Source organism: Ixodes scapularis, unplaced genomic scaffold, assembly GCF_016920785.2.
Source record: "Ixodes scapularis isolate PalLabHiFi unplaced genomic scaffold, ASM1692078v2 PGA_scaffold11__112_contigs__length_91849675, whole genome shotgun sequence".
In the NCBI taxonomy this organism is placed as follows: Eukaryota; Metazoa; Arthropoda; class Arachnida; order Ixodida; family Ixodidae; genus Ixodes; species Ixodes scapularis.
The window spans coordinates 23,587,680-23,612,895 of record NW_024609837.1 but is presented as its reverse complement, the minus strand read 5'-3'; the positions used below and the strand labels follow the sequence as shown (position 1 = coordinate 23,612,895).

Below are 25,216 nucleotides of genomic sequence, written 5' to 3'. Positions count from 1 at the left end.
GGCAGGCCCTCCCAACTAAAAAAAGCCGCCTTATTTTTGTTTTGTTTTTTATAGAAACGTCAGGTTTTTAAGCAATAACCTCCCGGTGTCTCGGTGTAGCCATAAGACGCACATGCGGCTCGACTGTCTGTGGGACCACGCGGAGACGCTTTTTTGTCCGCTGCATGTTTGTCTTTTGCATTCACACGCACCTACAAACAAACCTACCAGCGCGCTGGCTTCGAGTGCTTAAAAAACAAAAAAAAAGTGACGGGGAACAAGTAAAACTAAAGTAGGGGGAGGAGAATTCCCATAATTGAGCTTTCTCTTTATAGTATCATGATCCGGTCGAATCACGGCGGTGGGCAACCCTGGAGCTGTGTGTGTGTGCGTGTGAGTGCGTGTGCGCGATGCAGGCAAGGGAGGTAACGGTACGAGGAGAGGTTAAGCGCATCGTCACGTCTCTCGCCTCCTTTTGTTGACGTTTTGCTTTGTCCGTTTGTTCGAAGCCGGCTAGCAAAAAAGCGTCGCGAGCTCTCATTGGAGAGAAGGCGGGAGGGGGCAGGCATTCTGGGGGGTCTGCGACGGGCCACCCATAGGCACGCAGCCGAGGTGCGCCTCTCTTCCCATTGGTCCACGAGACAAGACGGCAGGCAAGTGGAAGGGGATCGATGAATCTTTCTGGTACCGCGTCGTCGTCCTACACCACGATCGGAAAACGACGACAAGCGAGCAGAGAGGGACGGGTGGGAGGGCGAGAGTGCGGGAGGGAGAGCAGAGAGTAAGAAGGAAGCCATCGCGCGGATGCTGCGCGAAGGGTCGGTCAGAGTCGGCGGCAAAGGTTCCCGAAGGGTCCAGGACAGCAGGAACAACGCGAGCAGACGACATGAGGCGCAGCATCTTCCTGAACCGCTCCCCCCGCCGAAGAACGATGACGATGATGATGATGATGATCCGGGTCCGAGCCGGGGTTCCGCGGAGGCGCTGATCATCGGAGCGGCCTCCGAGGGGAAACCATGGGTTCGGCCTCCTGGACTGCTGTGGTGCGTCGACGATGTGGGCCCTGGTCGGTCCCCGTGGTGGTGTCGTTGATGGTGTGGTGCTCCTGCTGCTGCCTCGAGTCTCAGGCCCTGGGTTCCGACAATGTGGCCAAACGCAAACCTGGCAGGGGCCGAGGCTCTAGATGGTGGTGAGTGATCGGCCGGCAAGACCCCCCCTCATACCTTTCCGCTGTACTTCCTTTGATTTGCATAGCGGCGCAACGACGCAGAACCCGACACAGGGCGGCTCAATGATATTGTGTATGCAACCCGACATGTGGAATGAGCTTGTCCTTGGACAGAGCCCGAGATCTACCACAGAGAGGTCGTTGTTTGTTGAAGGCAACGGCCCTCAAGATGTTGTAGGAAGATAGTTCAACGAACGCTCTGATTTACTTCGTCCAAGATACATCGAGACAAACAATTTACAATCCCGATAGGATCAGAAAGAACGCGTTCAAATGAATATCCTTGAATAACCTTGCCGCTTGCTCGGGTGTAACTGATTTTTATAGAGCTGCTCAAAACGTTTAAAAGCAATGCTCTTCTTACGAAGTCTTCAGCCTTGGGGTAGTCACAATAGGACAAGAAGTTGCATGATTGTTTAATTCACGTCATACTCCTTAATTTCACAACCGGAATCATTGCATTTTTTTTATAAAAGTAGTCGCGGCACCAAGATCAAAGTACTTAGTGTAAAATTCTAGATACTGTTAACACCTTACCAGAGGTTTTGCTGCTATTAGACTTTTTAGCGTCTAAGCAAACACAAAGAGAAAAACTCTCTACATCTCCCGTGGGAAGCAAACGTTTCGAATCCAGAACATCCACGAAACGCGTTGAACTCTTTTACAATATATCAGCCAAAACACCGCTCTGTTCCTAGATGTTTCCTACGCCTATACTGTTTGAGCTGTCAGTAATATCTAAAATGTTCGTGTTACGTTTATAACCCGCTTCAGTATATGGCATTCTCACGTGCGGTCATTTTTTTTCAGTCAACTGACAGACCCTTCCGGTGTACGTGAGATGAAATTCTGACTCGTCCTCGATTCAGCTTCTGGTTCGTTCGCATGCTGAACACTTCCCCTCAGCAAGACAATGCCAGACGTTCTTTCCAGCGGTTTTCTTGGACATCATTACTTCCGTTAGTGTTCGTGTTGGTAACCTACCGCACCAATAGCAAGCTCCCTCCCAGTTGAGAGGGCCTGATATACCTCAGAGGAGGTCAGACACATTCCTGTAATCACTCGAATCAACGAGAAAACAAGAAAAAGAGAGGGGCTTGATATTTTGACAGTAGTTAAGCAAAGTCTCATTCGTTACAAGAGGATGATTGCCAGAAGATTTTATAGTAAAAACGCGTATTGAAAAAAAAACAACTATAAGTACTGAATAAGGTGAATAACATAAATTATTGAGTTTATTTGATCAATTCTTGTATCCAATGAACGTGTGTAACCACCTTTAGAGTGCGGTTTCTCTTGCTAGTTTGGGTCATCACTTAAGAAAAAGTAGTGAACAAGGTTTAGTGCGCTGGATCGCTGCATCTGTGGAATTGGACCAGGCCATACTGTCGAACCTTCGAACCTTGGTCATGCAGTTTGGACGAAGGAACACCAGATTGGACTAACACCGATTTCATAAAACCTTCTGGCATTGAGATCTGTCTTTTGGCGTTGACTTGCGTCCTGGACTCGACAACTCTCGCAATTGCAGAGCCTTGGCGAACTCGCAGGGTGTTCAGCTTTAATATGCTAACTTTTAGGTTATCCCGAAAGTAAAAAACCACTGATACGCGCAATTTTGAAAAAAAAAAAAATGTGGAATGCTGCGATTACTGCATCTCATATGTGAATCTGTACACCCCACAAAACAAAACGTTCTGTAGACCAAGCTGTGGAGACAGCTCTAACTAACTATGGGATTGAACTGTTTTACACCTAGATAAGACTTTTCTTTACAAGAATCTCCAAATACACCGCGGGAGTGCTGTATCGTTTGTTTGTAGCCTCGCTTGACGGGTATAGCGCCTTTTACTCCAAATCACAGTATGGGCGTCTGAGCCTAACTCGTTCAATTGACTATTTCTACGCGCTTGAACTTGTATTGCCGCGTGCATGACCAAGAGGAAACACTTCACCGTGCATTTAGAAGTTTCGTTTTTATTCTTACCCCGAGTGTAAGAGGCCGGAATCACCTTGCCTAGTCAATCTCGCCTCATTATCTCTTACAGTCCGGGTAAGAATAAACACGAAACTTATAGATGCACGGAGAAGGGTTTCTTCTCGGTCATGCACGCGGCAATATACGTGCACGCAAAAAGAAAAAAAAATCGCAATCGCTCGAACGCTGCAGAAAGAGTACAAATCAGCAGTGTACTATGAAATAATCTAAAGAAGTTTTATGTTCGAGCTTTCTGAATGGGTATAGTTATGTTAATTTAATTGAAAGCGCGCGAAGAAAAATAAATAAACGCTAAGGTCGGTTAAAAACCTCTTATAAGTGAAAAAATGTAATTTAAGGGAAGATAATTATTGGGGACAAATAAATCGCGCCTATACTCGTTTTATGGCGGAACGTCTTGTGTGTGCCTCAGGTTAGCTGTATCCTAGAATGATGCTTATAATAAAGATTTGTAAAAATTCCGGACTTAATATTAAATGCAAGATCCAACTCTATCGTACATATTCAAAAGCACGAGTTATGCATAACGGCTTGTGTGAAAAACACAAAGAGGAACGCTTTGGAAGAAAAGGGTGTCCAGCAGTTCCTTTCGCTAAAAGATGCAGTATTTCAGGGCCCTAAATACAAAAAGGTCTTCTTAGGAAAGCGTTCGTTACCATTTTATTGGTACTAAGAGAACCCTCTCTGTTTTTTTGTTTTTTTTTCTTCTTTAAATTAGGCTTTGTATTCAAGCTTAAATTCAAGCAAAGACCTGCTGATTGGACTGGATTAATCAAGTCAAGCGGAAATGAGCGTGGGCGTACTGATTACACATAATATTGTATATTTAACTCTGGGCAAGTTGCAGGCTGTGTAAAGCTTTCGTTATGACTGCCGCCATTACGAATGGCGCAGTGGTTCAACGGCACTATCGAAAAAGGTTGAAGATGGTTCCGACGTTGTCTCAAGCATTTCTGCTTAAAACGAACTAGCACAAGTCTAGAAGGAACATCTCGTCAATACCGACATCGTTAATTGGGATACGCCGCTATATAGAGGAGATTTTCTGGGATGAACTGGGTAAATATACGCCCGTCTGTATCGTTATTATGGACAACTCACATTAATTACGGACGACGTTTTTGGAAGAACGGGAGGTGTTCATGGTCAACGATGAATGACTACATCTTCACCTCACGTACGCTTGCGCAGTGAAAGCACAATGTTTGACTCTATAAAACCCTCGAGAGGCGAATTTGAGATAAAAAGAAAAACTCAAAAGTTTCCGAAGCGCCGAGACGACACACAAACTGGGTTTAGAAATTACCTCTTAAAACGTAGTTGTCAGTCTCTGCTCAGCAAACTCGCTCTAATGCAAACGGCGGTAACTGCACCAGAAAGGGACATAAAGAAAGCATCTGCATAGAAGCGGGCGTCGCGCGGTCACCGGACTCCCGACCACAGACCACACACAAACACAAGTAGTGTTGTTCTGCATCGCCGCCTCCGAAAATGACCACGACGCCCCATACGCCGTCTTCGCCAAAGCCCGCGATCATTCTTTTCAGTCGCTTCACCTTGAAAAAGAATCGGAAACAGCCACCCGCGAATTGTTGGAAATCGAGTTTGGAAACCACGTGCGTCCTTGCGACGAAAAGTGGTAGCTTTCAACCTCGCTCCGAGACTTAAACCAAAAATAAAATAAAAAAAAAATATTAAAAAATACCGCCAAGATAAGAAACGGGACACGACGAGTATATAACCTTAAACAGTGACTCAACGTCTTGGATAAGTTGTAAACAGTGCTCTTTGAACCAGCTATCATCGAGGATAGGGTAATGGACGCTTGTCACTATGGATGATGATGGAACACCAGGTATACATCCTCGCATCTTTCTTTTCTGCATTGTTTCGTTCCTTTCTTCTTTTCTTTTCGTGATGGTCAGGTTGTGTGCCTGGGTTTTGTCCCGAGCGAGATCAGGAGTGTCTAGATCTTTAGATCGGCACATACGTCAAGTTTCGGAAAATCGATATTGATACGACGATCACGTACCTTCAATGGGCTCGATGACGACTCTGTATGCTCGGGGGGGAAAGACCACGTCGATTTCTTATGGAAAGCAGCAGTCCTTTCTCTTCCTTTCTACAACAAACCGCTAGAGAAAAATAGGTCCAGCGGAACTGTCTAGGTCTCAGGCTGCTTCAACACGAAGCTGGTTAGACATAATATTAATAGCAATACCGTTTAGACAAAAATCAGTGGTCATAACTTGCACCTGGGTCTACACGAAGAAGGAGCTCCGTGTTGTAGCGGCTTTGTAGTTTATAATCAAATTGTTTTCAGTAATTCTCGAATGACAATAGGTTTTTATCCTGTTAAGAAATTGTGAAGGCAAGCATCCGCAAAGGGCAACATTAAAATTCCTCTGAGGTAGTTATACGGCATATGACAGAATAATATTCTCTTTATATTATAGTTTTCTACAGCAGCTATAGGCACATATGCCTCCTTTTTAAAAAATACTGATATATTATGATGATCGAGTTAGATGAATATTATACTCTTTGATAACATACTACATTAAGATGAGCTAATAATCAATTAATGTTGGAGCGATATTGGTGTGAATATAAACGAAAGTTCCAACGAACTACAAGAACTTAGATTTAGTAACAAGACTCACGTTGTATGGCCGTTGTAAAAAAATGTGGTTCGTAGTACAACTTCGCATTTCATTTCACTTTAACGTTATCACAAAACACGCTTACCAAAATAAAAATGTATTTTGTAAAAAAAGAAAACCCAGGAATTGTTTTTGTGTAAACTCATATTTCAACATATTGAATTCGAGGGAATATTTGAAGAAGACAAAATTATCACACACATTAAGATGACCTTTCTTGTCACTTTCCTAACTAACGAAATTCCGGTAATAGATTCCAATAAACATAATTTATATTATCAAATTTAGTACAAATTGTCTAAGCTGTTCCGATAGTAAATTGCACCGCTCTGTTCGCAATGCTGTGTTTGTGTCTTTCGTCTGTTGTTCTTGTGTCTTTTTTTTTTTTTTCGCTGTTTCCTTTTGTTAGCAATATTCACAGGCTAGATCACCTTCAAATTCTAGAAACGCTGAGCGTTTCGCGTTGCAAGCACCCGAGATAGGAGAACATAATTAAACAATCAAGTCAGGACGTACGTGCTTTATCTCATTGCTGTGCTTCTCCAATCTCAATTCTTCTGGAAAGTTTAAAATGTGTTCTCGAGCCCGATAAACGGTCAGACTCGCAACAAAAACTAAGGTGCATTTCTGCTAAAAGACTAAAGTGATAAATACGTCCCACTCAGTTTTTTTTTTTTTTTCATTGTTTAGTGCAATAATACTTCTTGAAAATGAAACCAGACATTTCAGATAACGCGAGTAACAGCACTGACTATCAATTTCACGTGTCGACACGTGAGGGTATAACCTGAGCTAAACCTCATCTTCATGTCTAAACCCGCAGGCTATTCGGCGGAAATAAGGCTATACCGGGACTTCCTCAAAACGTTAAAAAATGAGTAAAAAAAAAAACAGAAGAAAGAAGCTCATTGACGCACATTGTTCATTCAACAGTGCGAGCTTTACGACGGCGAACACTACAATCAGGAAATGAGATTGCCTTTTCAGGAGACACGCCTTTCTGTTTACATGCGTCGTTCACAAACTCGAATGACGGATGCCGAAGATTTTGACGTCACCGCTGATTTCCCTCTCTAGCTTCTTGTGCAACGCAAGCGCAGGCTCAAAGCCTCAACAACATCGCAAAGCGAGCCAAGTGTGTGAAGAGAAATCTTATCCGTCTCATTGTTATGGAATAAGATTTTGATTTTTAATTGAAGCTCTACAAAAATGTATTATTAGGCAGGCCTTTACAAGTTAGTATGCGTGTGTAGTTCGCGTTGTATAATGACAAACGTGCTTGAAATCACGACTTTGTTCGTTGTGAGGCACGGACTAAAAAAAAAAGTATTATTATTATAAAATACGCCGACCGGATAGTCAGGTTTATCAATGCGGAATATTATCAGAAGTGCTGCATACCTTTCGAACATGCCAAAAATAGGTATTGAGTTTAATCTCTGCCCACAATTGTCAAGGAAACGTCTTAGTGTCTATATTGATAACTTTTTCGGCGAGTCGTGTGTTTCGCTAAGCGGAAACATAAAACATCAATCTTTTTGGCCGCAAATAAAAAAAAAATTGTCATTTCTAGCGCAATCTTGTGCTGTAGAAAAATCGGACATGAAAACATATTTCCATGACAGGCCTGCCTTTTTTTTTCTTTCTATTTTACAAGTAAATATTCAGAGCTTTTCGTTCACCTCAGGGCATTGCAACCGTAGAATTTTCTACATCATTCAGTGCAGCGCTTTCGTCACGGAAACTATATGTTTCAAGTCATGAAAAAAAAAAAATAAGTAAAGAACAACAAACGCAGGGATGAATTTTCGCAATTCTTAAAGATGTTGATTAATAAAAAAAAGTTATACAGCAGTCATGATTATTCAAACCGTGCCGTGAAAGCCTTGGAGAAATCCCGTTGCCACTGACAAGAATCAAATAAATAAATTTAAAAAAAAAACTTGGGGACATGGACAGACAGTACAGACAGCACAAAAGTCAATCCTTGTCCGTACCTGTTTGTATTCTTTGTTTAATTCTTGTATTTTCACCAGCCCGCTCTTGGTCCTTTGCCACAGGCAAATTGCAAAGGACTGCTGTGAGCCGCAACAAACTACAATACTGTTAGCGCAACGTTTAACTGCAATTATATTTAATGGTAATAATGTGACCTATTAAATTTATTCGGTTAAACACTAGTATCTGTCAATGTGCTGCACAAATCACGGTATGGAAATATTAGTGTACAGTGTTCACTGTTCCTTCCATTTACTTATTATAGCAACTATCTACACCAGTGGTTCTCAACCATCGATGTTTCGCGGACCGATTGTGGATCGGGGGAGATGATGGAGGACCCCGTTCGTGGTGAGAGGGGTGAGAGGGGAAAGGTATAGGTTAAGTATAATAATGATTTCATAAATGGGTATAACTGAAGGCTAGTGTGAAGTAAACTTCTCTTATTCACATACACACGAGAAAACTCGCCCGAAAACTGAAACATTTCTTCTCGACCTGGATAAAGACAACTTTTATTGCCGGGCTTGACTGATGAGGCAGGACTTCGCAAATTCCGGAGAAAATCTCACCGAAGATAAGCTCACTGCAAAACCGGCGGATACGATGAAAAGCTCACCGGCCTTTGGGCGGAGAAAAGCTCACCGATTTTTTTTCTTCTTTTTATATGAAGGCTGTCGGATCATGCGTAACATATATAAATTTATTTTCATTAAAATTCGTCAGCTTTGTAAAAAAATAAAATGTAAATTTCTGTGTTATTTGTAAGCTTATTGGGTATATTGCTCCCAAACTAATAATTGCGGGCGAGTGTTTTCTGCGGCTTACTCTCTAGGCAACGAAAGCCTACCTGAAAACTTTATGAACTTGACTAAGAGGAAAAAGTTTGAAAACGTAATGTCTGCTTAAAACCTAAAAATGAAAACTGTAAATGCCGAAAATCCGAAAGTGCATGCGCAACAACGCGGTGCCTGAAATTCTCTTTGAATCTCTTTGTTGACCTTTAGAAACAGGATAAAACAGTCAGTAGAATATCGAGACTTCTTTCTTCCACGGACATGCACGTTTTCTAGCCGTTCGTGCTGGTGTTTCGACACGTTGCCTTTTTATGATAGAGACCTTCTACGGTAAGCCATTGATGACCTTCCGAGCTGCACACTGGCGCCGTTGTTACTTGTGACCTATATAAAAAGTCGTTTTCTGTAATGTAGCTAATAGGGCGAGTTGGTAAACGCTATACATTATGAAAACCGCTCAAACGACGACGACGGAGTGGAGACAACAAACAAGACAGGACGAAGCTGTTTTCGCAACTAAAGTTTTTTTAGTTGAATTAACAGAAAGAAAACAGCGTAGCCGACATTGATTACATCAACTAAAACCTATTTATCTATTAGGCACTTCACAATATTTGGAGCTGAAACGGTTCACATACCGCTATTCACATTATCTGGCAAAGAACAAACCTCTTTATTTGGCAGAGCTACTGACGGCGCACTATCATTTGTCAATAAATTGTCTTTTTTACCTATGTACGATGTTCTGATTTTATACTTGCGGCTTCGTTATTATACAAAATGGGTGACTACTAATTTCTAAGGAATAAATAAATATGCCCGATAAACTTCAAGAATATTACAAAAAAAAAAGAGGACACATTTTTAATGAGGTGACGAATGCGAATTCTGTTAAATTGCCACGTTTGATGCAGAATCCAGTAAGTTAAAAAAAATCGGTGAGCTTTTCTCCGCATCTGCTTAAAGGCCGGTGAGCTTTTCTCCGCATCCGCTTAAAGGCCGGTGAGCTTTTCTCCGGCGAGCTTTTCTCCGGCGAGCTTTTCTCCTGTGAGCTTTTCTCCTGTGAGCTTTTCTCCGGTGAGCTCTTCTCCGCCGCCTGGACTTCGCGGACCCCTAGAATGCCTTCCCGAACCCCAGTTAAGAACCACTGATCTACACAAATCATTTTATGTAATGAAATAAAGGTCAATCGCGTCGGTAATGGGAACCACAAATTGAGAGTAAACGGACAAACAAAGACTAATACAGGTTGCGTCGGTCCGTCCTTCCCTGCTGCCATCCTTAATGTGCATATCTACGGAAGTTTGCGAAACGCGCTTATTGAATCGTAATTTTATTCTAATTTTTTTTAGCTCTACTGTTTGTTAAAGCCGGTGGCAGGTCAGGAAGCTCCAAGAGCCTTCATGTCGACAAACCGCCTTTCCTCGTTGCTTTATTCTTGCGCAGAAATGATAAACCAAATATTGCTTTCTTAGAAGAACCCTTGAAACAATATTGGGTTCGAACCTTGCTAACTGCACATTACGTGAAGGAAAACAAGAAGACAACGCGAGGATGAAGAGCCAGAAACGTAAATTCCTCTATGCAAACTATAGAACATTAAAGAGGTCTACTTTATTTTTATTTGTTTCCTTCGGAAAGGTTTTGTGATTTTATCGATGCCCACCCGGGACCAAACGGTTTCAGCCACGTCACGGTCGGTTGCGGTTCGCTAATTGGACACGAACCCTCTGTCTTCGGTCGGTTTGCGCTCGGCGGCCAATGACACTGGGGTTTGCGTCTGTGGCCAGTTTGCGTCGGCGACGGTAGACGCCGGAGTCAAAAACGCGGTCATGCTAATACACCAAATAGATAGATTGCAGACAGTCGTACAAAAACGTCTGCTGCATAAGCAGTATGTTCGCAGCGTAAGGGCTCGGCGTCTGTATACCGTCACCGTACGAAGCTGGCCAAAGACGCAAACCCGAGTGTCATTGGCTGCCGAGCGCAAGCCGACCGGCGACAGAGTGCTCGGGTCCAATTAGCGAGCCGCATCCAACCATAACGTGGCTGGAACCGTTTGGAGCCAGGTGGATTTTTCGATACAATCACAAATCTTTCCGAATAAAAAAAATCGAAGAAAGAAATAAAGTAGTCCTTTATATAAGAAGGACGACTGCAGCTTGACCTGCGAAGCACTACGCGCAATTAAATAATTGCCAGGCGACCATAATGAACTTTAACGGTACGTGTACTTAACTCAAGAACACGCGACTGCCTGTTCTGGCAACCTCAATCTTCTCTGTCTTCAGTAACAAAGCACGCGAAGCATGGCTTCATGTGCTGTGCCTACATGAAGCCTGGCTTATTTAGCTGCACTATACTTCGTTTCAGCTTCGGTCCAGACGCAGCCGATGCTACAAGCGCGAGCATGTGGCCCAGAACAGTGCTTGCACTGCACGAGCGCGCGTGCTTGGCAGGGGTGCTGAAAGCCCGGAGCTCGCGCTTGTAGCATTGGCTGCGTCTGGACCGAAGCTGAAATGAAGTATAGATCTACAAAGGAAGGCTGGTTTGCCTGTGCTTTCCTGAGGACCCGAAACGCATCCGTGAAAAAAAGACCGGTTAATTATTCTACATTTGTCGCCTGTGATGGGTTAAAAAAATGCGCGTCATTCACCGATAACAATTCACCGAGAGAAAAAAAAATCGTTTTTCTCTCGATTGCGCTCGGTATCTTTCATTGCCTCCAGGTCTATATTTGAGTTACTACCGCTTCAGGTGCATCATAAATGTGAGATGAAACACCTGGACGGATTAAAATTAATGCCGTTTTGTGGCCTCTTCACTTCATTCCTTTCTCATTTATTTCGTGGTATAATGTCAAGTTTCGTGTTATCGAGCGGATTATATTATGCGCGTAGGGTTTCTTCCTGTTTTCAACATTTACAAAAAAAAAAAAAACGCACCGAAATATTACTTTTACAGATCGCTAGGAAAATAACTATATATAAAAAAAAACTGCAATCTAAAAAAAAAAAAAAAATTCTAGAGAATGTGTGTGTTTGTGTGTTTTTTTTTTTTTGGGGGGGGGGGGGGGTGTTGAATAAGTTCGTTTCTTTGGGCAATGTTTTCCTTAATTGTACCCGCTCTCATTCAGATGTGTACACCGATAAACGCCGATTTCGTTAATTCAACTAAACGCTTAATCATTAAGCCGGCTCCTTTTGTAATTAAACATCGAAAACCGATATTTGTTTCCCAGGTAAGGTTGCGACACTTCACGACAAATTTCAATTTCTAAGAAGCATACTGCTTGGACAGCGTCCGCGTCCACGGTCGTCTGCATCGTTTACGCTAAGTCCTTGGGTCAACTCGGTTAAAAGTCAGCTGCAGTTTGCCTTTGCGGAGTTGTTCAGGTGCGGGATCTCTTCCGAACACTCAATCCTCTGCCTGGATATACACACAACGAATCGGTGGCACAGGTGCGTGAGGTCTAGAAGGGTTCATATCTCCTCGAACGTCGACTCCTTCAGCGTGTTTGCGTTTACGGTCTAACTCCCCCGCCACAAACACAGCATGCACACCCGTGAAGGTTCAAACAGGTCGCATGTCCACCGAAGAAGTGGACGCCTATAGCTGAAACCACTCGCAATGAATAGATGAATGCTGGATGGTTGATACGGCTGAAATCTTTTGGTTGGGCGGTGTCTTGCGCCACCTAGCTGTAGTGGCTAATCAAGAGGGTTCTTTGTGTTCAGTAAGTACAAATAAACTCAAGAAATAGGCCTTTTTAAAAAGTGCGTGTGGATGGATGATAACGGTTGTACCCTCTGTAACAGGCGGTAGCTCGCGCCACCTACCTAGTAAAAAAAAAAAACAGTAACAAAGAAATAACGACCGACAATGTTGCCTGATGAACTTTTCAAAAATGGTGTATTAACCCCCGCGCAAGTTTTATCAAAATCGGGGAAATCCGAAAGAAGAACCCGATTTGGAGCCGTCCTTTGACAAGGAAAACCCTAGCTTTACGAAATCGAAAAATTGACACCAAGAGACGTTGAACCAATTAAAAGAAATAAACGCACAAAAAAAAAAACAAAAAAACACACACACACACACGCTCGAATTCGAGAAAAACGCATGAAAAAAAAAAAAACCGATAACACTGAAAACTGCATGGATAAGAGGAAATTCACTTAATCGCGCGCCGTTATCTAAACATTACTTTTGTTTTCACTTTTAAACAAGAACAAAACTTATTATACGACACGAACGAACAAAAGAGAGAAGCCTATATGCTTTATAGCCGTTTTTAAGCGCTGGTGGGCATTCGAATTAGGTCAAAAGATCATTTCCTCGAAACGAACAAAACGAAACGAACACCGACGCAAGTACGTTGTTTCCGGGACGGGGAATCCCTTTTCCGGCGCTCCCAATTTCCGATAAGCAGTCGAGATAACGTCACCGTATTCGTATCGGAAAGATAAAACACCTCTTTCGTTTCTAACGCAAACAAGCGCCCCAATTAAACTTTTCTTTTTTAATCTAGCTTTATAAACCTTGATGATGCACAAAGATTAACCTCAAAATTGTTGCCGACGTTTTACTACGGTCACCAACATGATGTGAACGGCAGGGAGGACATTCAGTTGTCCCGCCTCCAGCGCGAGCTTCCTAACTTCGGCAATGCTTCGGCATCTCGTGCACCCGTGTAGCCGAAGCATGACGGAAGGCGACGAGCGCGTGCTGGAGGCCGGAAACTCGAAAGAGCTATAGACGCCGTGCAGTTCTCGTTCTTCAGGTGACTCTGAAGCCGCGGTCACACCGCTTAATACATCACATAAAAATGCAGTCTGCAGACATGTTGGAAGCGCGCGTAATACGCACGAAAGAAACATGCTTTGAATATGCTTCGAATGTGCTTCGAACGTGTTTTGGGCTTGTCCGTAGATGACTGTCATATCACTGCAGTAATGTCTGACTTTTGTCAGACTGCCCGATCGAGCTGTCCGACTAGAGTTTAAGAGACTAAACTTTTTTTTTTTTTAAGGCAGAATTTTTTGAAAAAGCTAAAGCTGAAACTTTTTTTTTGTAACTTGCTACAAAATCAAATATTGGTCTTTTGACGGCTAGCATTTTTTTTTTTACTTCGTTGTTGTGTTTTGTGAACGAGATAGGTCTGCGGTAATACCCCGAAAAATGTCCCCCATCCCCGAAAGATGGCCCACCCCTATTTTATGCATATTTGCTTATTATTATTTTTTTTATGGCACATCGAAAGTTAGTTTACTCAATATTTTGCATCCGATTTGCTACCGATTTTAGGTCGGCCATCTCTCGGGACATCAAGGTATACAATAGAACTATATCGCTAGCCAGTTTGGCTGCGCCGCCACTGCTCTAGCGCGTCGAGGAAACTTTATTCACTCTGTACTTGCGACACCGTATAGTTATACAGCTCTCCGCGTGAACAGCACGAGATGGCACGAGCCGTCGCCTGCACCGCTGACTATAAAGTCTCGGTGAAATCAGTCTATCAGAATGCAGTTGTGATGTTCGGGGTTTCGCCCAAGCGCAACTTGACCATAACACTAGCACCGTATACCGTCGTTCCCGCGAGCGATTCATTGCAAATTCGATCCTTCGGTTGGATTTATGTTTTAACATTTTAATGATGCAGTGAGTTACTGCTCTGATATCTGCGGATCCCACGATCTCGGACTTCTCATTTTTTTATTACATCTTTCTCTAAGCAGAAAAGAAAAAAAGACTGGACAAACTGAAGCAGTTTATAAAATGAAAGAAATAAAATACCGCATCGCTCGCAGAACGTGTGCTGCACTGGTATTACAAGAACCGCGTGGATTTCGTAGATTAAAACGGGTGGGCTTATCTTCCGTAATCCGTCTCTTCAAACGGCGTCACTAAGACGATCTGGAAAGACCCCCCCCCCCCCCAAAACCAACCCCCCAAAACCTTTTTCAGATCACAAAAAAAAGAAAACCAAGAAAATCTTTAAATCTGTCCAAGCGACGCAAGTCGATCTTGTTCTAAGATTTTCATCTAGGTGCCTTTATATTTTAATGACTTCAGAACGTTTTCTTGTTTTTTCTCCGCGTGAACTGGAAAGTGACACCCGAGTAGTTTTCTCTACTCGGAAAAAATTATCTCTTAAACCTAAAGTTTAATGGCTGCGACATTTTTAGGCTCCTAGTTTATCATTCCGTTTTTTTTTTATTTTTTATTTCACGTTTGTTTATTTGTTTATTCATGTTTCGAGCCAATCCGTGCCACCTCGATTGGCGTCTTCCCTACTACGCGTATCTTATTGCGTTATCTTCATAGTTTTTGTTTTTCTTCTTAGCTCTTTCGATTTTGGGTTAACGTCACACTTGTCACGCTTGTCGAGCGCATTAGCGATAGCCGAAGCGTGAAATTGGGGATTGAATTTCACCGGATAATTTACATCGGTTTCGGTACAGAGGAGCGCCCGAAGACAGATAAAAAGGGGTGCTGGCCCGTCGAAAGCAAAGAAGAAAAAAAATGGAGGAAAAATATATATACGTACGTCGAGATATTGCTTCTGGAATTCGCGTACGATAGCAGAAAAAAAAACGGCAAATTAATTTATAGAAGCTGCACTCCGTTTCATTCCGTCTGAAGACTCCGAACGCAACCAAAAAGGCTATGCTGGGCGCAAATGTCGTCTGCTTATTGCACCGGAGTTGCGATCAGCCAATCAGAGCTCAGTGACCTTCTGACGTCACCGTAACTCCTGTGCAAGAAGCGGACGACTTGCTTCTCGCATGCGACCAGGGGAGTTAATCAAGTAGCACCTAAAGCGCACCGTCATGGCGCTCGTCGTGTTTAGGCGTTTGTTATTTTCCGGGCTAAAAACGAATCCCACCCTAAGAAATTCCTGCGCGTCTGCTTTCCCGCAGAACATTCGAAGAACCTATCATTGCGATCTAGGAAATCAGCTCAGCGAATGATGAGGCGGAACACCCGTTTAGACCTCAAAATTAAGTCTGCGATGAGGCATTCCGCAATGCAAAGCGTCATGTTAGCATTGCGTAATGCCAGAGCGCAGACTTAATTTTGAGGTCTAAACTGATGTTCCGCCTCATCATTCGCTGAGCTGATTTCCTAGATCGCAATGATTGGCTCTTTCAAAGAAATGCGGGTAAGAAGGCGCGCAGGCATTTCTTAGAGTGCACGCAGAGTGAATGCCCCATGATTCTCCGCTTTTTTTTCTCTCTCTTTTCTTTCTGTGTTTGATTGGTTGAATCGGCTTGTAGCGGTTGCAACTATCAAACTCGGGAGATCCGCTGCTCTCCCTGAGCTAACGTAAATATCAGTATCGATGGGAAACTATGTATACCGAAGGACTTATCGTTAGCCAACGTGTCACCTCGTGACGGCGTCAGTTTGGCTAACTCGAGGAACTGTAGTATTAGAGAGCTGAAATATGCACGAAGACAAGAAAAAAAGAAGTTTCAGAACGACTCGACGAACAGAATCGAAAGGGGCACTCTCCATTCGTTTGTTGCATCATCATCGAATGCGCCCTTGACCGCGCCATCACGGTCGCCGCCTTTTCAGTCACCAAGAGTTTAAACCTTTGACTCCAGTGACGTTAGAACTAAGAGATATAATGAGCTGGAAATGTTTTGCTTTTGCGCGACCGACAGCGTCGCTGTGGTTAGCCTTCCACGAGTGGCCAAATGCTGACTATGACGTCAGTAAAGGCTTTCTCGTCGACAGAAATAAGAGGAATGTAAAAACTTTGGATTTTGGTCGTGTTGGCAGTATTTGTTTCAGTGCGCAACGATTTCAAGCTTCCACCAGGCTCATTACAAATACCATCGAACTTTTTGTTTGCGGGGTAATGACGTCACGAGAGGGAACCATAGGAGGGCGGCACCAAAACATCTCGCCGCTCACTGGACGCCATATTGGAGGGCACTGTTTAGAGCGCATGCCCAAAACGACCTCACATTAATGGGCTGCTAATCCCGATAATCTTGATGGTGTGGAATGCACGTCGCCAAAGAAATGTGGAAGCACGCCGTCGGCACGCGCTCTGCAGTGGCGCGCACAGCTGTGGCCACCAGTGAATACGCCCTATTCGCAGTGAGGAGCTCGCTAGGTGCGCTTCTGTTTCCGTCACTATGGGTATAGTACACGTGCTACTTACACGGTTACTGTTTATGTTTCATAGTGGATAGAAGCTTGACATTGCACGTGCTTGAACCAGCAGAGGAAGTTGAAGTATCCTTACTCTGGGGTTGTGAAAAAAACTACACCAGGCGGCGATACCTAAACTTCTCGCCGTGAATTCTCCGTTCACCCTTAAAGGCCGATAGCAAGACTCGAGAATTCTGCAAGGCAGAAGATCCTGGAGGAGGAAACAGACAACAGTGGAGAGGGTAGAAGGGGGAGAGGAGGAAGCCAGGGAAAAGTGGAAAGCTTGAACTGGTCGTCGGTCTTTAAAGGAGCGGTGCAACGATATTCAATTGGAATGTTTTTGACTTTACACGAGCTTACTGGCACTAATGGGACGCAAGGGTATTCGCACGCAACGCCACTGGCCGAGAAGCTCCTTTGTTGCGGTGTAATTTCAAGGGAAAAAGCAAACATTTTCATTCAATCTTTCCTTTGCGAAATTTGATGACATAACGTGGGGATCGCAGTACACCCCAAGTGACGATATTTGAATGCGGTTCATAGATTGGACCCGACCATTGCGTGGGCACTCGATTTGGGCTCGTGATAATTACTAGCTCGAGAAGCATTCGGGTAGTGGCCCGTGTCCAATCGCCGCAACGACGACAATAGCCGAGCCATAACAATCTCTGGAACTCAGAGCGTGTCCTTAGCTTTGCCAACACCAGCGCGTGGCTATGATCAACATTGGCGGCATATATTCGGCTCCTGATCATGTGGCCGCTTGTTCTGGCTGCGAATCGAGGGGGTGAACGCTGCTCGTTTTTCTTTTAATTGTTTTCTGGGACTTCTATTGTGTAGGGTTAAAAACGAACGCTTGTTTCATATACCATTAACGTCAGGGATCCGTTCTAAGCGGTATTTGTGCAAAGTACAAAAATTGTTGCATCGCCCCTTTAAGCTCAGACTGCAGCCAATGCCACAAGCAGCAGAGCTTGATGTCGTTGCTTAGAAGCGTTCTTCCGCAGAATGAGCACTCGCGCTCGAAAGGCACGTCTCAAAGTCTGGGGTTAAGGGCGAACAGAGTGTAGAAGATTCTTCGCGACTCGTTGTCCAGATGAGTTTCTGAGGAGGTCCGACCGGCGTTCACGAAATGCTGTTTCCTCCTTTGTGTATCGATGACCCCAATAAATAGATGAACAGCTCTGATCACTATTAGGGTAACTGCACACACCGTAAAGGATGAAAAGTTGGGCTAATTGTTACGGTAGAGCACATTGTAAAACAGCGTGGAGAAACACCGGACGGAGAACAGGAACTGGCAGGACCGAACGCTAACTGTCGACTGAATGTTTTTTAGAAATACACGAAACACAAACTGGCAGTGCAACCCAATCCTAAGTTCTGTAACACTGCCATTTTATTCAAACATATTAACTAGCTATAAATAAAAAAAAAAAAAAAGTTGAGGTGTACGAAAAAAAAGAAAGAAAAAAGGAGCATTATGTGTTACCCTACCGCCCATAACCTTGCTGGACAGAGAGGCAGCCTTCTTGAATCTAGGATAAAAAGAGTTCGAGGTAGAGAATTCTTTTTTTTTTTAATTTGTGTTTTCGTAGAAGATTTGGAAGCGTCAATTATTTTATAAAAAGCCGAAGATGATGTGTCTTGTATTTTTAATAAATATACAGTTGATATAGTCAGCGCCGGGTTCATGTCAGTTCCCGTTCTTCGTCCGTTGTTAATTCATCACGATCTTTTACTGCGTGTACACAGTAAACGATTTTATTTTCCCGGGTTCTAAATTTCGCGAATCTGGTTGAATGTAAATTTCGGAAATATTTCGCGGGTACGAAACTTCGCGACTGTAAGGGGTATTAGTTTTGCCGAAGTTTCGTGTCTGTCTTGCGCGATATTTTACAGCGGTAACTGTTATGGGCTCTTCCCATCACTGGAAATAGCGTCCGTCGTCGATGTTGCCAAATCCTTGAAAACGATCGCCCGCCGCCCGCGAGAGTCGAACCCGGATCCTCGGCGTGCGAAGCGAAGGCGTTCCCAGTAAACTACGCCGCAGCTTTCTTTATGCCATATTTTGACACTGTACAAATCACCACAATGCACGATACATCTAACTTCAAAAAAACAAGAACTAAAAAGGTTCCTCAAAAAAACAAAAGGAAAGAAACGACTTTGAGGTGAATTCTAGGGTATTTTTATCCCGTGAATCTGAATATCCCGTCCGTTTTCCCCGAAGATGTAACTCAGCACGAGAGAACACGAGAGACCTCCGACCAATCGTTAGGACGTAAGAGGATGTTTGGGCCGCCAAGCGTGTGTCTCTCGTGTGGGCAGCCCCCGCATCAACACCAGCCGTGACGTCTTTTTATAACTTTTTTTTTTTTAATGGCGAAAGTGCGCGTCCATATATATATAGCTTTGACAGGCCCTGAAGATGCGTGACAGCGGTGATTCCAAAAAATCATTTGATGACGCGACGCTCCGGGAAGGACAAACTTCGGTGGTACTTTGAAAATTAATATTTTGCAGCCTCCGTGCACCAAATTTAAAAATACTCTCGATATTTGTGATCCTGGAGGCCAAATGAAGACGATTCACGTGTTTTTTTTTTTTTACTCAAATACAAAACCGCTTCGGTTTCCCTTTAAGAACTGAGCTACCTATCCGACGCACACTGCACGCGCTCTCAGGGGAAAGAAAATAGCCTACAACAAAATGCCATCGTAGCACCGTCATTAGAGAGTTTTAGTAGATCGTTCCCATGACTCCGATAACGATACCCGATACTCCGCCACCGCCTCCCTTGCGCATGCATAGTATCGGTATCGGGGCTATCGGAGGTATCGGAACGATCTACTAAAACTCTCTATTGTCAATGCGGAGGGCAGGTCGTCTGCTTCTTGGCGCAGGAGTTGCGGTGATGTCAGAAAGACGCCTAACTCTGATTGGCTCTGATTGAAGGATAGTGAGTAGACCTTAAAGCAAGCTGCCTTAAAGTCTACCCACTATCCTTCAATCAGAGCCAATCAGAGTTTAGCGTCTTTCTGACGTCACCACAAACCCTGGAAAAGAAGCAGACGAACTAGGACTCCTCATAGCCGGTGACGGGAGACGCGCTCTCACGCGCTCCTGGACAAAAAAGGGAAACAAAACAGAACAAAACGAAAGCGTTGGAAACAAAATAGAAGAAACAAAAGCTTTCGGAACGAAACATATGTCTATTTTGTTCCGTAAGATATTTTTCACTCACCCCACGCGGTATACGTGAACGGGTCAGGTGCGTGAACGCGACGTCGATGCCGCTGTGACTGTACCGTAAATTAACACAGAACTTTTTTATATTCTTTTCGAACTTTGCGACTAAAGAGTTCTTGCGAGAATTAAATCGTGCACGGTATGTCACCGGTCGATTGAAGCGCCACGCCTTTTGCACGATGTGGCAGCTCTGTGAACTCCCCTTACGGACACGCGCCACAGCACATACAAAACGCGTGGCGCTTCGATCAATTGGTGACGAATGTTGTGGGAAGTTGGGACGTCGGCGACTTTTTGTAAGTCTGCCAGCTTATATCCTCGTTACACGGGCACACTTAACTGCAGCTACGCTATGCCCCAGTTAGCACACAATGCTTGCAGACAACATTTTGTGGCTACGTCACTGGCGGCCATATCTGTGTGCGTGGTTGCTGAGCGCGTGCTCAAGGCGAGCTCCCACAGTTCTTTTGCGCATTCCGCACCATCAAGATTGCCGCTCTTAGCAGGCTATTCATGTAAGCTCGTTCTGAGCATGCGCCCTGAACATCGCCCTCAAACATGGCGTCCAGTAAATGCCCCCTATTGGCGAACGCGTGCGCTTCAGCATCTTGAGACACATCAAAGCATGGAGTGCACGCGCTTCTTTCGCTTCTTTTGAAATAGCTGTCCGAGAGCATAGTGCGGTAACTGTGGTGACGCCTAACAGCAGGGAAAGCTGATTTAACTGCGGTTAAGTGTGCCCGTGTAACAAAGGTATTAGTCGATCTAAATACGTCATATATCGTGCAGTCATTCCATACGTCGTGCGTAGATTTGAGAATTTGTGCGGGCGACCCGCTCGGTGGTCACCGATCAAAGAATTACCCAAACTTGCCTTCCCGCAAAAGTCGTGTGTTCATGAGACCGCCATCCCTCGAGCGGACGAACAAAAGGTAGTTTACGCCGTGACAACAACAACAAAAAAAAATTAATAATAATGATTGTAGTCGAGGCTTAGTGCCTAAAGAAATGGTCGCAGTCCCGAAAAACGAGCTCTTTATGCAAAACTAAATACACCGAAGCGCGTTATTTTTTTTTTTTTTGTAGCTGAGTGTGTGTCTGTGTGCGTGTGCGTGTCTGTGTGTGTGTGGGGGGGGGGGGGAGGGGCAATGCTAAACATCGATAACAGTTCGTCAAGCACATGACAATAGCAAGATAAGAATTCAACGGGGGTGCTCTTTAAGCGGAAGCTAGAAATGGCGTTGTAAAACGGCAGCAAACAAAAGCAACGGCAGCCTCAAACAATAGAAAAAGCTCTTGTGTAAAGCGCGCCAGCGGATTCGTTCATGGACTAGGATTTTGTACTATCAGCGCAATAAACCTTAACTTTTATCCGTCAACGAGGCAGAGTCACTTTTTAGAGACCTATGTACTCCAGTGCCGCTTATACGCACTCATGTGACATGTGCTCTATGCGAACGTTACAGCATAGCGCTACCGTTACTGTAACGGACACCGCCATGCCGGAATCGGGCCGATAACGTACCGCAAAGACAAAGTCTTAGCCAACCGTGAAACGCAAGGTCCCAAGTGGTGTTAAATCCAATGAACTTGCACTTTTCATTCTTAGCATAAAGGCGAACATGCAGTCAGACAATCCAGACAAACGATCCCTCTCCAGTTGAACTTGGTCATTTGAAACTTTAGAACACTGTACCCTAGTGCCATTGGCCCAAGGACCCTAAGTTAGGTCAGAAGTGTGACAGATGACGTCAAGCACTTCCTTTAAAATTGAATCTAGCAATTGAGCACACGCACAAATTGTCTTCCCTTTGAACAACATGAGCAGAAGACTGACAAACTCTATGCTGTCATTATATGTATTCATATAATGCGCAGCTAAGGATACTGACTCTTTTCTCGTATTTTATTCGAAATCATTGTTCTATTAGATCAGTACTGTTTTATTCCTTTGTCTTTACCTTTCGTGTATTTACAGCGGAGTGAATCTAAATGGTTCAATTAAAGGTGTCCTGAGGAGGTTTCTGAAATCGCCAAAATATGCTGATAACTTACTCCGCTGGCTCTAAGCATCCTAGAAATCCCGAAATCATGACGATACGCGGCGCCGATTTCCCCATTAAAAAATCAATCAAAAATCGCGACACACACCGATGTCGTCTCCGGCGATAGGAGGAGCATGTTTCGAAACCAGGACCACTGTCAGTCGATAGCAAGCGAAAGATCCTGGAACCGCGGAGCTGACGACCGGACACTTCACTTCCGCAAAAGACAAAAAAAAAAAAAAAAAAAAAAACTTTTCAATTACTTTTATTTGTTTCTATCATTTGCAAAAGCATACTTATTTTGTAATAACAGTGTTTGCAATCTCAACGAAGTGTCTCGTTTTCATTGGTCATATAACGTCCTGCCTGCCTGTGCAATTGTTCTCCCATCGCCGGAGGTAATTTCGATTTTTGATTGCTTTTTAAATAGGGAAATCGGTCCCGCATCGTTATGATTTTTGGGTTTCTAAGATGCTTAGAGACTGCAGAGTGAGTTATCGCCATATTTAGGTGATCTCAGAAACCTCCTGAAGACACCTTTAAGTTATGCATTACTTATGCATTACTTCTGTTTGTGTCACAACCAGCAGGTACATTTTCCTGGGGTTTTAAGCGAAAGTTAGAGTTACGCCTCAGTTAAGTTTTCACACACACAAAAAAGACCTTCGCTTGCATGCAGGACGTCCAAACGTTTTTTAAGTTACCAGCTCAGCATTCCGCAGCAAAACTTCCTTCGCACACCAACCCTTCGACTACCAAGCTTGGCGTCATTCGCAACCAGCTTCATTCATCATACTTTAGATCCGTTTTGTTACGATGTGAAGATCAGCGGTGATCGATGACAACTCCCTCCCAAAACAACCTCGAACCTAAAACACGAAATAACACAAAATAAAGAGTGACTCCTATAATTAAACCCGTATATAAGAAGCGAGCCCACATCGCCAGATCGGCGCGATATTATTGTCGAAGGCAAGCGAGCACCCAGGCTTCGATGTAGTATATGGGAGCATCACTCTGACGTGGGAACCGAATCGAATTCGCGATAACGCAGACAGGGCCCTCGCTCACGACCATCGCGAAAACAAGATAAAAAAATACGCCAAAAAGATTCTCCAAGCAAAAAATCCCCGCCGCCACATCCCGTAGGACGTGGCGCTACATCGCCAAATTCCAGTCGGGACGCGCCGACCGAAACCAAAAACCAGGAGGGCCAAAGTCACGTTCATAACCACCAAGAAGGCCACTGGGCACACACAGATCAACATCACTGCCAAACATCCGCATACTCGTTAAGCGCAACGAGCCAGACAGAATTAAATGGCTGCTAATTTGTTATATGGACACGATAAGATCCCCCGAGCACGGCCGCTTCCCTGAGTCTCTTGTGCAAACAGTCGGACCGTATCCCCGAGGAAAGACGTGTCTTCTTCTAGGGTCCACCCTCCAGGAATGCCCCGTATGGGTACGGTCCCGGCATCGCGATAAACATCGACCATCAGGGGCGATGGTAAGAGGGGCAGTGACAGTTTCGCAGGGTCGTGGGCAAGCTAACAGTGCGATTCACATTCCTCGAGCGCTCCCGAGTTTCGATTCGCGCGATAACGAAGATGGCGGAGAAGGCTCCCAGGGGCCATAGGTCCCTCCTGGTGTCTTCAAAAAAATCTCCGGGGAGAAGATACATAAAAAAATACACACATACACCAAAGACTGAAAGCGCGCATCTTATATAATGCGGAGAGGCTCTGTTGTGCTGCTTTCTGTTCCTTCGCATGTGCTTTCTGCTCTTTTTTTTTTATGCAAACCCGGTTTTCTTGTGATTTAGTTTTGGTAATAGCCACTCGAGGCTTCTGGAAAGTTGAAGAGTGCGGGGGCACTCTAGAAGACTTGGCGCGGAGGGACGGAAAGAGGGGGGAGGTTCGCATGTTGCAATGCAGGGATGAAGGTTTTGACGTGTGTTGTTTGCGGTAGCAGGTGTAGATGCGGCCCCGATGCTTCGAGGGGCCTCTGGAGGGTCTTTGCTTACGGAACAAGATTGATAAGGTCCTCTTAAAGATGCGCGCGCGAGCGCTTTCCGGCCGCAGTTGAGGGGGAAGTGTGTCCTGGGACGTTTCGGAATGTGCGTGACAGCGGGCACTTCTCGTAAAGAAACGCTGTAATTGGAAGCGTCGAGAGAAGTGGGTAATTAAGATTGACAGCGATAACAGACTCGAATAGCGGTTGCACAAAGACTTCAAAACCTTCTCACACCGTCATCTGTCAAACAAACTCGTCCGTGTTACACTTTTGTAGAGATAATTCCGTTATCAGTTTTGCAACTTGTAAACCAGAGTTTAGTTCTTTATCACTGCGATGGATCTAAGTTGGGATTGGATGTCCGCGGCAGTGTTTATTTAAGGCTATTTTATGTAAGAAACTGCCAGTAAGTGCAATAAAACACCGTCTTGTTTATTTTTTCTTAATTATTATTCCTAATGTGAGCTTTTGATCATAAAACAATTCAATAGTTTTTGTTAGACACTTAATAGAAAGTATTAACAATAGTAACTAGATAGTACTAAGATTTTATATTAAAAGGTAAGTAGTATGACCGTAGTGCAACTTCACTAGAGTTAAAAATTAGCGTAGGTATACACGCAAAACACTTTATTCTTCAAAAAATTTGAAAAAGATCTTGGTGTGTTTATTGACTTCTCAAATGCCTTTGATTGCCTCTATCACAAAATCTTTTTAGCGATATGAGATACTTATAAGGTTTTCGAGGGCAGGCATTGAAGCTAATAAAGTCGTATCTGGAGCATCGATTGCTTGCAATACGTCTGTATTAATGAAAACTACCTTCTTACAAAACCCATCTCATCTGGTGTACTGCAGGGTAGTTATATTGAGTCCTTTTCTCTTCAATATACACGTAAATAATATTATCAATGTTTATTCAGAATTTTTTTTAAATGATGCCGATAACACAGGTATATTTTTCTTTGCAGAACATTCTGATTTGTTATTTGACAGAGCAAACCTGACGCTGTATAGATTGCAAGTGTGGAGCAAATTTAATTTGCCTAAAAAAATTGAAAAATCAAAGTTGT

At 43.9% G+C, this 25,216-nt stretch overlaps 1 protein-coding gene across 2 annotated transcripts in view; it reads left to right on the top strand.

The window, feature by feature from the left end:
- Positions 1 to 610: 610 nt before the first annotated feature.
- The window catches only part of LOC8031773 (protein Wnt-1), a 58,117-nt gene continuing 33,511 nt past the window's right edge, over positions 611 to 25,216 (top strand). Inside the window, exon 1 of one of the 2 annotated variants that reach the window (XM_042288843.1) lies at positions 611 to 1,165. In XM_042288843.1, coding sequence (XP_042144777.1) covers positions 996 to 1,165 — 170 coding nt within the window. In that variant the 5' untranslated portion in view covers positions 611 to 995. Of the gene's footprint in view, positions 1,169 to 25,216 lie in introns of both variants that reach the window. The other variant, XM_040503157.2, reaches the window with a different exon arrangement.